Source organism: Poecile atricapillus, chromosome 17 (assembly GCF_030490865.1).
Source record: "Poecile atricapillus isolate bPoeAtr1 chromosome 17, bPoeAtr1.hap1, whole genome shotgun sequence".
Lineage (NCBI taxonomy): Eukaryota > Metazoa > Chordata > Aves > Passeriformes > Paridae > Poecile > Poecile atricapillus.
This window is the reverse complement of record NC_081265.1, coordinates 4,772,281-4,785,617: the sequence shown is the minus strand read 5'-3', so window position 1 is coordinate 4,785,617 and position 13,337 is coordinate 4,772,281. Positions and strand designations below refer to the sequence as shown.

At 39.9% G+C, this 13,337-nt stretch overlaps 1 protein-coding gene across 3 annotated transcripts in view; it reads left to right on the top strand.

Annotated features, from left to right (window-relative positions):
• Positions 1-12,731, top strand: part of STXBP4 (syntaxin binding protein 4) — a 63,553-nt gene extending 50,822 nt beyond the window's left edge. For all 3 annotated transcript variants that reach the window (XM_058852648.1, XM_058852649.1, XM_058852647.1), the window contains one exon: positions 9,758-12,731. In XM_058852648.1, coding sequence (XP_058708631.1) covers positions 9,758-9,869 — 112 coding nt within the window. In that variant the 3' untranslated portion in view covers positions 9,870-12,731. The remainder of the gene's footprint in view (positions 1-9,757) is intronic.
• The last annotated feature ends 606 nt before the right edge of the window (positions 12,732-13,337 follow it).

Here is a 13,337-nt window from a genome sequence, read left to right as displayed (position 1 = left end):
AGGAATTTTTGCAGCTCTCACTGTTAGTGACTCTCTTCATTTGCTCCTGGTGACAGTGCCCAGGTTTTCCATTGCTGTTACCTTCTATAATCTGTCCTGAAAAGTTCTGCTTCTCAGTTTTTGTGAGGAAGGAAGGCAAGGCAAATTTATCCATTTAATGGCAGAGAAGAATATGAAATCACCCTTTATGACCACTGGCTGAAAATTACTTCTGAGTGGAGTCACCCCACTGTTAGAGCTCTTAATGCAGCTCATTAAAATGGAATTAACTGGGCATTTCAATAACACATCATGGTAATTAATATTATTTTTAACTATTTCCTTGTTTTGCTTTCATCACTGTTTCCAAATGCCTTTGCAGAGTGTAAGCCAGGCTGTTTGCATGCCTGGCAATCCATACCTCTTACTACACTGTGTAATGTGTATGAAGTCAGCTGTCAAAGTGAAGTGTTTGGAGCAAGGAGCACGGCTTGCACAGTCCCTTGCTTCTAACACCAAATGGTGGAGATTTCAGGGTGAAAACCAACATTGAAAATATCCTTTTTCTAGAAGGAACTTAGCTTGAGGGGCCATTTTATCAGCTGATCCTTTCCAGTAGGATTTAATCTTAATTGTTTAAATGGGGATTATCAGAATAGTTGATACTTCACAGCCCTGGTACTAATGCTGTAACCTTCTTGTTCTCTTTGGCTGTGAATGTCAATCCTTTTATTCTACTTTAGAATCCTTTCATTCATTTTTAGCCCAGCCAAAGCCATGAGGGGCTTAAGAGTATTTCAACACTAGCCCACTTCCCTGTATACAAATATACAATCAAATACTATTTTAATTAGCAGTTGCCTTCAGTTCTAACATGCTTTATTGGGCCATCAAGTAGCCGAGTCCATAAATCTATACATTATAAATCTAATGCAGTAAACACCCCAGAAAGGAATCTTAATAGCACATAAGCTTGAGACAGCTCGCTGTGAAATTTCCATAAATATCTCCGAAGGGGTGTAGCAATATGAGGTGCATGAGAAATCAGAGTTTAAAAGAAGCAAACCAGCTGGCTTGTGTTACACACTAAAGTAAAACCCCCTTATGTGAATAAGTGACATGAATAAAACATTTACATGGGGCTGAGCAGCTCCCTGTACCCACCAGGGAAAGTTTTGTCCGTGAATCCTGACCTTAGGACAACTTTTGAAAGCACCACTTTTATCCAGCAAATCATTTCAGCCTCAGTAAATTATTTTAATCAACCAGATTTCAGGACTAGTCAATGCTGCAAGTGTGAGAAAACACCCTGCAAAAACTTAGACTGCTAAAGCTGAGCCTGGGCTGAACATTAAGCTCATTTGTACAGCTTTACCATGGAATAGCAAACTGGAGTGGAAGGCTCTCTGAGTTACAGCTCAGTGGGCACTGGGATAAAAGCAAGTTCAAGTGTCTTACTAAAATAAAATAAAATAAAATAAAATAAAATAACAGTTATCAGAAGGACAAAAAATACAACAGCAGGTAGGGAGCAGCTTCATTGCAAATGTAACTTCCCTCCTGCCAGGCAGTAAAGGTGGAATTTGGCCCCAGATATGTTTTAAAGATAACTTGGTGTACTTTAAATTAACAGAGAGGACAAGCACTGTTGTATTTTTACGTAGCAATACCACCAGTCATTCACACATGGCACCAGATTCATGCCCCATCAAGACAAATTGAGCACTGGTACCTATTTCCTCACTATTTTACATTTGGAATTTCAGTCCTTTTTATGCTGGGTATCCCATTCCAAAGTTATCCTCACAGTGAAGAATATTTTGTTAATATAGACAACATTTCCCCTGAAGCAACTTGTGCTCATTACTTCTTGTCTGTGCCCAACATCTTCCTGAGAAGAATGGGCTGAACAAACCCAATTCCTTCAACATTTCTTCATGTGCCAAGTTCTCCAACCCTCTCATCATCTTGGTGACCCTCCTCTGGATTGTCCCCCATTTTTCTATTCTCTGTCTTGAACTTGGAGGATCTGTGCACTGAAGAGACTCCATGTAACAGGGTAAAAAGGTTCATTTATGAATTTTATTTATCAGGTGATTGATGAAGGCATTTTTAAAGTTAGTGATTTTTTAATAGAAATTTCTGTCTCCCAAAGAGGCATTTAATCTATAAGTCCCAGAAAAAGAAAGGGGCTAATGAGCCCTCATAAAGTGTCACCTACAGCCAGATGAGTGTGAGAGCACTTACAGTCAGCTGGGACAGGCATTAGGATGGGAAAAGTTTTGTAAATAGGGGAAAGGCCATTTTATTCACTTTTAAAGTTTTCATGTGGCTGGTTTTGCACAGGCTCAGTTCAGGTGTTAAAAGAGTTTACAAAGTGTTGTAACCAACCACCACTAGGAAAAAAATCTCACTTTTGCTGTATGATCTAGCACTAAAATCCAGCAGTGTAAACATTGTCTATTCATTCTACCACTGAACTGATTTTGTGAATTAGGAATTTCTGAGTTTGATTTTCAAAGAGGAGAAAGAGTCTGTGCAGAACTGCCCTCCCAGAGAGGCACCATATCTGCTAATCCGTGGTTTCACCCTGCTAGCTTAGAATCACACAGGAACAGCATAAAACCCCAGAGCTGGGACACACTCATTTTTCCCCAGAAAACCCATTCTAGTTAATCTCTTCCATCCTCCCACTGTGCTCACCTTTAACATATGGCAGCTCTTATCATGAGGCTGGCACCTAAAATTAGGTAGGCCCTTGCTATGCTCCCTCCTACTCCCACCCACCCCTTGCATATGTATGTGGTTTGGAAGGACCAGCTGTGAATTTTGCCCCTGTAAACACTGCTTTTCCAGCATTTTAATAGGACTAGATTCCAAATATTCTACATTAACAGCTATTTCCCTCAAGAATGCTTATCTTAAATTTTAAATTTTCACAAAAGACAAGTAGAAGATTTTAAATATTTTAAAATTATTGGGACCTTTTCCCTTGGATGTGTAGGGGAAACATTAATGTTTTGTTTAAGGTTATCTTTCAGCAATTTATCTAAAAATCAGAAATTTCCTATGGAGGAATTGTGTGCTTCAGGTGCCTCCACTGGAAGGTGGAGAATTTGCTCCAGGTTAAGTAGAAGACTAAAGTCAATACTTATAAAATACAGAATAATAAAAACCCACACATGATGTGTTCTAGTGGATTTGTAAATCATGCCTAACAAATCAGGTTTCTACTTGGAAAGCAGACACATTCTACTTAGATACTATAAAATTCTATTTTGTTTGGTCTTGCTTGGGAAAGAGAAACCATTCATTTTACTGAAAACTGGGCATTCATAGAAACTGTTTATCATTGAGCTAAGAATAGCAGAGCATGTGTGATAGATGAAGAACTTCTGTAGTATAAACACTGATGTTTTACAGCACTAGAGTTAAAGGTATCGTCATAAAAGGAAATAAATCACAGTTAATTTTACTTACTGCATGCTAACTTGAAAATAGAAATTTGTTTCTTTTCTAAATGTTCTCTGTACATTTCTACTGCTTTATAAATGAAGGATGCAAACCCCAACACACTGAGGTGTGTTCAGCTCATTCCTGATTACTCTGGTGTATTACAATATCCTGGTTATCTGCAGGTTATCTCTGACAAGGGTTGTGGCCCTTGCTAGAAGAAATCAATAAAGTCCCAATCATTGCAGACTTTATGTAGAAGTAAACTTTTGTATGTTCCACTTAATTTTCAGTCAGTTCAGAGCAGCAAACTAAGAAAACCCGTGATCTGCCATACTGATTTCAGCATGGAATTGAAATTCCCCTGGACTGAATCCAGTGCCAGCTCTGCTCCCAGCTCCCTGTAAAGCAGTAGGCAAGTTACTACCAAAATTAGCAGTTATCAAATCATCATTTTAGGTGTCCCCATCTTAACTCTGATGTTTTGTGGGTAGGGATGGGTAATTTGAGGCATGCAGTGCTGGTTCCACTAAGTTCAAAGAAAGCTGCAGTTATTTCTCCTCTCTTAAAATTTGGACCTTTCCTATTTTACATTTCACCAAAAAAAACACAAAAAAAACCCCAAGGTTGTTTTTGAAAATATTTTCCTTTACCTGTCATCCTCAAATTCTCCTGAATGAAAATAAAGAATAGTTATATAGTCACAAGAAGTGGCAAATATTTAAATAGAGCTGGCTGAGCATTAACCAAGTGCTGTTTAATGTCCAGGGATCCAAAGCTGTCTCCATCCATCAGCTCAGCATCAGTTCACACACTCTCTGATGTAGGCATGTGACTCTGGGTAGCACTGACATGTTTCTCTTGAATTTTTGGAATTCAGTTTCTCTGATTCTCACTGAAATAATTTTGCATGACTATAAGGAAAATAATCTCAGATGTAGAACTAGGAAACTTGGCATTGGATTTTATGATAACATGAGCTTGTAATACAAGAATGTTAAGACCTTAAGCTGCTTTTGGTTGGGCAATCTTTTTTTCCTGAGAGGTTGTTTGTTTTTTAATATCAAGAACCAAAATGGAGAAACATTCTTTGAGCTTCCACAGATACTGCACACTCTGTCCAGCCTCTGGCCTGTCGCAGAAGGCATCTGTTAAAATTTATTCAGTGAGAAAACACAAGAAAGTGAATTATTTTGCTCCCTGGGTTTTGGGAGGGCCATCAGAAGCAGACCAAAGCACACAGCAAGGTTTTTCAGGATGTGCTTCATCTGGAGCAAAGTCACTGCTCCAGGTTCACGTCAGTTTAGTGCACGAGGAGTTTAAACAAAAGCCTTGAACATGCTCTGATGCATTTGCAAATACACAGCAGCAGAATTTTTATTCAGCTCACTTAGAGACAGGACTGTGAGTAACTGCATACATTAAAGCAGCATTTCCAGAGGAACAGCACTTGGCTGATACTGGGGGAGACAGATTTCAGGTAGTGCTTTCAAGCTGAGAAGTGCTTGTGCTGTCATTCAAACCTTAGTTCTGATTCAGCCTTGGCTCAGATCCTGCTGTTGCTACTGATTTTATTTTAGTTTGGGCTATTTGTTTATTGATGACAATTTTTAATGAAGCAGCCCACATTATTTGGCTGGATAAATCTTCTTCCTAGTGATTATTGCCCTCTGAAATGGCTTATAGATTTTTCTGAGTAGACAAGGGTTTAATCAGTTTAATCAAGGAATAAATAGCAAGACTGTCTTCTGGGGTTTCACTTCATATCCCTCAATCTTTAATTAATACTCGAGCAAAATCTGCAGTCCCTGAGGGAAATACAAGAAACATTTCTGTTGCCTCAGGACACAGCTCCATGAGGTGACATGCTCTTGATCTTATTACAGCCAGTAAAATTAAGGTCACTGACATTTTCCAGGACCTGCCCAGCACCTCCTGGGGTACTGTTAGGGGTTGTATGTTCCTTTTGAAATGTCTTGAAAGAAGGTGCAGGCTTAAATGAATTTTAACAAGAAAAGGAAAAAGAAAATATGAATGTTTCAGTTCAAATAATCCAGTGGATAAAGGCAATGCAAAAACCCTTCCCAAACTGCATTTAGGATTCTTGTCTGGAAAGTGTTGTCCTTAGATGCTCTCAGGATTGATTGATTGATAGATTATACTTGCATCAATGCCACTCAGTTGTTTTATTTTGCTCTAATTGCTTACCAGCTAAATTAAAATGCTTTAGTTACAGCTCAAAATAAGTTATTCCTTGCAGGTCCTCCCAGCATTTGCTCCTCAAAATAGGAATAGTTTTCCAGTGCTTGACAGCTTTTAGTATCTGCTTTCCAACCACTGGCCTTTCCAAAGGGGATTCCAGCCCCGGCAGAGACCTTGGCTGGCTCTGCAGGTGTGTGCTGGCTCCAAGAGGGGAAGAAACAAAAAATGAATACCAAGTTTAAATTCATAAGGGACAACAGCAAAGTGTTAAAAGTGAAAGTGAAAAAAATATCTTGATAATGCTTAAAATCTAAAAAAAGGAGGTCCAGATTTATTTTTTTTTTCTATTAGCATTTCTCTGAATTTTTGAGTTATTATTTTCCTAAAAGATTGTCTAAGGTTGTAATCTTAAAAGAAATAATTTTCCATGTGAAGAAGGAAGTGCCATAAGGACAGTAATTATAATGGCATTTTAAATAATCCAGTAATATTTCTTTGCCAAAACATCCCTCTTGTTCTCACGTTTTGTTTTCCCAAGATCTCAAATTTGTCCTGCATTTTGCTGATGTTAAAAAGACAGACTAATCTACTGACATATTTCCAGATCAAATGTTTCTGTTTTCTAGCAATAAATTTGGCTGCCCTCCAATAGCAGTGATTTGTTTGAAAACCTAAAAATCTTTAAATGTTGCTAATTGCTCTGAAAATGTTAAGCTTTTGAACAGGAATATTTGCAAATGGAAAATGTTGTACATTTAAACTTTGTAATGCTGGCTTTCCATATATTCCTTTAAAATTCAAACCAGTTGCACCAATTAAACAAAACCTAGAGGTAGATTTGGACTCCCTCTCACTTTTTATTGCTGGCCCTAACACACAAATCAGAGAGGATGCATTTCTAATACAAGAATGTTCTCCAAACCAGTAAATCTGGGATTATCTCTTCGGACTGATTATGTCAAAGCTCTTTAGTCACAGCACTTTTGGAGAGCTAAAAATAAATAGCAGCGGGGTTTATACATTTATTCTCTACCTAAATAATCTGTGTGTGTTTTGTGTGTCTGTCTACAATGTGAGACATGGTATCTGGACTTAATGTTTATTTATAAGAGCTCTTTTCCTAGGAAGGATTTTGGCAAAGGGTTTAAACCAAACTGTCTTAAGAGACTCGCCCGTGGGATAAAGTCTAGAGCAAGTTGAAAGGAGCTGGGTTCAAATCAGAAATGTTTGCAGCAGCAGCTTGACAACAGTGCAAAACTTGGCCCCATTTGTTTTGAAAATGAGTGAAAACTGGTTCTTTTCTTTCTTACCAGTGATGAAACAATCTTATGCCATCAAATACAGGTAATTGTAACCCGGATTTCAGTGCCACAGTTTTGCACTGAGAATTCTGTGCATTTATTTTGTGTGAGAGCAAACTGAAGCTCTTAGAGCAGTGGCAAGAAGTTTGGCATGTGGTCATTTGCCTCCTGGCCCTGATGTATGTAGGAGAAAAATCTTCTGAAGAAGAAACACTTTACAAAGAATTTTTCAGTTGGATACATCAAAGACCTGTGGATGCCTTTCCCTGTAACTCTTCTGCTCCTGTGCAGTTTCTCCCATTTCACATGGTTGATACAGAAGAAAATGGAGCCAAGGCTTCAGGTACACAGCAGGTCAAGGCATGCTACATGAGGAAGTCAAATGAGAAAAAGAAACAAATTTTAAAATCGTTTTGTTCTTATTTAAATTCAGCAACTGATTGCTCAGAAAGGGTTTGATAAAAGGAGGCAATATAAACACAGTAGTTCTGGAGGCAATAAATCTTGCATTGGCAGAGGTGGAATGGATGGAATCCAGTTCATTCAGCTCCTGTAATTCTGCAGGTATTGGAAGAAGTTCTGTGTTGTTATACCAATAAATCACATGCTGGGACTTCAATCTGGAGCACATCTCCAGTACTAAGCCTTATTGACTGAATATTTTAATAGGGAAACAAGGCATTTCCTGGCATTATAGAAAACATGGCAGAAATATGCAGCAAAGATATTCTTCTGAGTATATTTACAAATGTAAATACATTCATAATATAAATATGAATGCATAGATTTCCCTGTGTTGTGGAATAATGGGAACATCGTTCTTGGTTACAGAGAATTTATTCACAAGTCTCTCATAAAACATTGTAAAACAACTCTTTTCATGTTCTTCATGTTGGCTGTCACCTGACTTTCTAAAGGTAAACATTGGAAATGTTTGGCAAGCTGCTCTTAGTAATAGTAAAAAAAGTACATTTGCTTTCTTAGAATGAAACAATTACTGTCCTTGAGAGTGGTCATTGTCTGCTGCAGTGTATTTTCTGTAGGAACATGTTTTTCATTTATCCTTTTGTTTTAACTCCTGTGAAACTGATCCTACGGCCCCACTAATGCACATTTTTATAACAAAAGGAGGAATGGATTCCATCCAGTCGTGGTCTCATCAAAAGAGCATTTCTGAATTGGTTTTACACATAACTGGAGCTTTGGGGTTTGGTTTTTCTTTTCTTTAATTGTTGGTTTTTGTGGGTTTTTTTAATGTATGAGAACCAAGGATATAGCCTTTATATTCCACTTTGTCTTCTTTGTGTGGTCCTTGCTCAGGCATTGCCTCAGCTGAAGAAGTGCCTGAATTCACAGGTTACCTGTTCAGAGCAGCTCCAGCTGGGATTTACATTAGGATCATATTTACCTCTTGGTGAACTGTATCATCCTCATCACACCCAACTGATTCACTCAGCTCAGTGCACTCAGCTGAAAGGTGTGAATAGTATGATCATGTTATGGGAACAACGATCCCAAACCCATCACTCAATGTAGTGGAACATTGACTCAAACTCCTACTTCAATAAATCTGTTTCCATAATCAGTTATTCAGGAGAACGTTCTCACACAGAAAAAGACAAAACCTGTTCTCACTTGAAAAGGTAAATCCAGAGTGGTTCCTTCAAATTTAATGAAACCAGTGCACCTGGGAAGTGAGTACAGACCTGGGCTTTGGGGACACTGTCTTAGGACATGTGAGAAAAGCCGTTTGTCCTTCGTGGCATTTATTATACCTACAATATTTTCCAGCTTGTTCTTGTAGTGAACTTATATTACAGAATTAATCTTTGCACTGACTTGACTATAAAAACTGTGAATTTATTAGCAAGATTTTTTTATTTTTTTTTTCAAGTGAAAAGAAGCTATTTCCTTTCCCAAGAACACATTATTCCAGAAGGCAGAAGAGGCAGTGTGTTGCCCACACACAGTATGGCTCACATGCACACAGCACTCACAAGGTGTGCAATGTTCTCACCACAGACTCCAAACCTGTCCTGGTGTCTGTCCATACTGAACCCTGCTTGGCCTCTTTCCATTCACACAGAAACTGTAAAGCAGCTTAGCCTGCATGTCAAGTGTAGGGTTTAAACCTTAAAAATCAGCACTGATGCCCTTTTATTGTGTGTGTACAGGCTGTGGGAGCACATCCAGAGTTTGGGCTAGAGGACATGTAAAAAACATAATTTTTTAAATTTATTCCTTCTGCCAGAAGAGGAATTACTTAATTATGCTAGAATAGTAATCATAGAGTTTTTTGGGTGGAAATGACCTTAAATACCCCCTCATTCCAACCCCCTGCCACGGGCAGGGACACCTTCCACTATCCCAGGTTGCTCTGAGCCCCATCCAGCCTGGCCTTGGACACTTGCAGGGTTCATTATTCTGAAGAGTGTGTTTCTATGATGTGATTCCACATTTGCTCAACTCCCTCTTGACCACCCTGCCTCCCTCAGGCTGTGAGATGGCCATGTTAATACCCTGCTGTGTTAATTGTCTGCAGCTCCAATAATTAACAAGAAGTGTCACAAGTCTATATCAGGAGTCTCATACAAAAGCATTCTCTTTATTGTATTGGGAAATAGAACATCCAGTCCAGGTTCTGGCTGTCTGAAGACTCCACATTTTGTTTTTAAAAACCTTGCAGTTAGCAAGAAAAAAGACAATTCTGCGTTTGAAGGTGTCAATGATTGCTACAACTCGAGACTCCAGCTCGAATTCCTTGTTTTGGTGTGGGTAAGCCTCTTTTGGGTTGCTGATAATATATTTTTGTTGGTTTTTAGCCACGTGACACAGACAACATCCTGGATCCATCCCGTCACGAGCGCACTGAGCCTGCTTTGCTCCGAGGAGGAGGAGGATGGAATCAGAGACCTTCCCGGGCCCAAGAGCTGAGGACAGCTCTGCACAGAGAGTATAGTTTGTCTGATTTTAGTCCCTTAATGAGAAGATGCACAGGTTTTAATCTACCTATTTTTCTAGTGTCATGTAGTAGTACCTGGTGACATTTCTCCCCATCAAGCTGGAGGAAGTTCTGCTGGTTTTGAGATGGGATTGTTGATGTGCTACAAAGGATGCAGGTGCCACAGGAGCCCTTTATCTGCCCCATTTTGGTGTGCCAGGGATCAGTCTCACCCTAGGGCCCAGTCCAGTCTTTTCATGAGTTCCCCACAGACCCATAATTTCCCTGAGCCAAAGTTGAATTTTCCCAGTCAGCTGAAATTTTCACAGCTTTGAGCAACATGAGATTTAATATGAGACCACTGGTGGTAAATTCCAGCTGACTGAGAGATGCAAAATGAGGTGGGGTTTTTGAACCAGTGCTAGTGAGAATAATGTAGATGACTTAACTGAAAGTTCTTATTTCTGTGGGAGAAATCTGCAAATAAGTTTTGCTACTAGAAATTTAGTGGTTTATAACAACTATTGGAGCCCTGATGACTTTTTAAACAAATACTTACTAAGATTGGTTGTTGAGCCTTAGAAAAATGTGTCTTTGATAAGTTGTCAAGTAAAAAGTTTTCATTTTCCTAAAAAGTTGTCAAGTTTTCGTAGAGGACATCATGCTCTGACAACAATATGAGGCAATATGAAAATTATTTTACTTTTCTACTCTGCTAAACCAATAGACACACATCAAATACTTCAGTGGAAGCTGTGAAGTTTCAAGTACAATGAAACCTGTGAAACCACCTCCAGGATCAGCAGAAATCAGTCACCTCCTCAGAACTGGTCTTTTAAGTAGAACAAAATAATTTTGTACACATTGGTGATGTTTTAAAGAGGATAAAGAAAATGATGGAGAGTGCTAGTGCAAGTTAATGAACAGGTTTCTGTGAACCTCAATAGCACAGGATATTTTAAATCTCATTATTCACAGCACAATGTCTGATGTCAGCTTTGTCAAATGTATAATTCTGTGCTACACTTTTCTGGAGGCTCTTTCCGTGTGTATTGTGTATATAATGGTGGGTGTTACTAATGAATGAGACAGACCTGAACCTGCAGAAGCACTGATGGATATACCAAAGGAAAATCTCTATCTCTGCTTCAGTCCAGGAGGGAGAAGGGGATTGTGGCAGTGTGAGGAAGGCACAGGCTGCAATCACATTTTTTGAGGTCTGTCTTCAGCAGGTATGGCATTGGAGTAAAGAATCCTTGTCCTCTGAGGAATGAATATCAAAACCAGACTCACTCGCAGTTCTGCTGCCTCAGCCACGCTCTCTGTCCTCAGCAGTGCAGAGCTGTGCCAGCTCAGGCTCACTGAAATGGTTGATCCTTTTGAACCAAAATAATTCTCCTTTTTTTGAAATCCAAGTCAGGCCTCTGAATAGCAGCCCAGTGATCTCCTGCACTTGGCCTGAGAGCTAGAGAGTACATCACCAAATGTTCTTCCTGAAGCTCACAGAAGAGACCTTTACAGGCTTTGAAGGAGGTAGATATCAAGGCATATTGAATAAGCAAATAGGAAAAAATTGTTTTGTAATTTTAACTAGATCAGACCCAAATTATCTGTGAATCTACACAGGTGGTGTAGATTAGGGAAAAAAAGTTTGCTCAGCAAATGCAGTAACTTGCATTTCTAAGAAAACTTCTCCTAGCAATAACACACAGAGGGTTTAGCTATATTTGCTCCAATGGCTCCTGCATGCTCCACAGCCTCCTGTGTGCTCCCAGAGAGCTCAGGCCAAAGGGACAGAGCATATGCTTGAGTTTCAGGCTTGGACACTCCAGAAGCATTTTTATTTATTCTCAGAATAGCACAGATTCATAACCTACAGAAAATATGTGATGTTCTGACTTCCTTGTGGTATTTGCTGTAGCCATAGTAGTCATTTGGAATGCTTTATGACAGCACTTTCTGTTCATACTTCAGTGCCACCCAGCCTGAGCACAGATTCCAGCTCCCAGTTGTGCACAGGAGTGGTTTGAGCCTCCTGCAGCCTGGGTTCATTCTGCTTGTGGCTGTGTGTCAGCCAGCTGGGTGCTCCAAAGGGGAGCAGCTATTTAGGGACAGGGACTGTGGCTCAGGAAGGCTCTGCACGAGCAGGGGCTCCATGGGGAGCAGCTCAGAGCTGTCCTTCAGCTGGATCAGCTGCAGGGGGACAGCTCTGCACATTGTGCCCTTTGCAGCCTTGCTGTGCACGGGGACAATCTGCCTCCTCTCCCACTGCCACCTCCCACAGACCCCAGTGTGGCACAGACCTGGAGCCTCTTCCTCTCTCCCTCTCTCTTTATAAACTTGCCTAGAAATTAAAGATGTTGGAAATAGATCTCTGCATCTCTTCAGCTGCTCCAGTGAGCGTTTCCCTCCTCAGATAATCCACCAGCTCACGTTCTCTGGGGTTGAGAATACATTTTCTTACCTACAATCTCCAAAAGTTCCAATCTATTTTTATACTCTGGCATACTTGTTTCCTAGGTTATTTCTCTAGATCTCCCCTTGTCTCTTCCATTCTGTGAAACAGTTTTGTGAAAGTCATTTTGCTTAAGCTGAACTGTGTATATTAAGAAAATGGTTCTAGCAAAACTTGGAACAGAATTTGTAAAGAGCAATTGTCAACTGTGAACAGCAAATTTTCATTTTTATTCCTGAATTAAAAAAAAAATAAGTGGAAAAGATACTAAAGTGCATGTTATTAAATTTAAATTAATAAAACTACACCTTTATATTGGAATTAATCTGACCCACAGATTAATTCCCACATTGTCCATCTGTTGAAATGCCTCTTGTAACAGGCTGCTTTAGGAATGGGTTGGTTCATTTAAGTCTCTTTCTGATATTCAGGAGGTGCCTGGTGCCAGTGAGGTAAGGAAAGGAAAATCCTTTAAGAAAAATATTTGTGGTTGTGGAACAGGCTGGGCTGTGCAGGACTGGCTGTGGGCAAGGCTCTCCAGGAGCTCAAGAAACGCTGCTCTGGCTTGGCTTGTGAAATGTTTCCTTTTCTGGGAACTGATGGGATTCTTAACCCTCAGCTCAAGACTCCAAACCAAACTCTGAAATTCAGTGGCCTTTTTGCAAGTGCTGTTCTGAGTGACTTTTGTGTGGCTCTATTTTAAGGCAGCAGTGAAAATGTAAGTCAGCTCAGGAGTGTTTGTTGAGTGCTCCTGGCCCTTGTGTGTTGCCAGCACTGCCCACTCCAAGGAGCAGCAGCCTGCAGGGAGTGAGCCCAGTCACACCAGCTCAGACTGGCACCTGGCAGCCCAGGCACTGGGGCCAGCTTTGCAGAGATGTTTAGCAGCTTAAACATGTTCGTGGAGTTAATGGGAATTAGGCACCTAACCTACTTATATGCTGCTATAAATGCTGCTAGGCATGTTTAGATACCTAAATACCTTAGTAAATCTTTCCCCTGGCTGCTT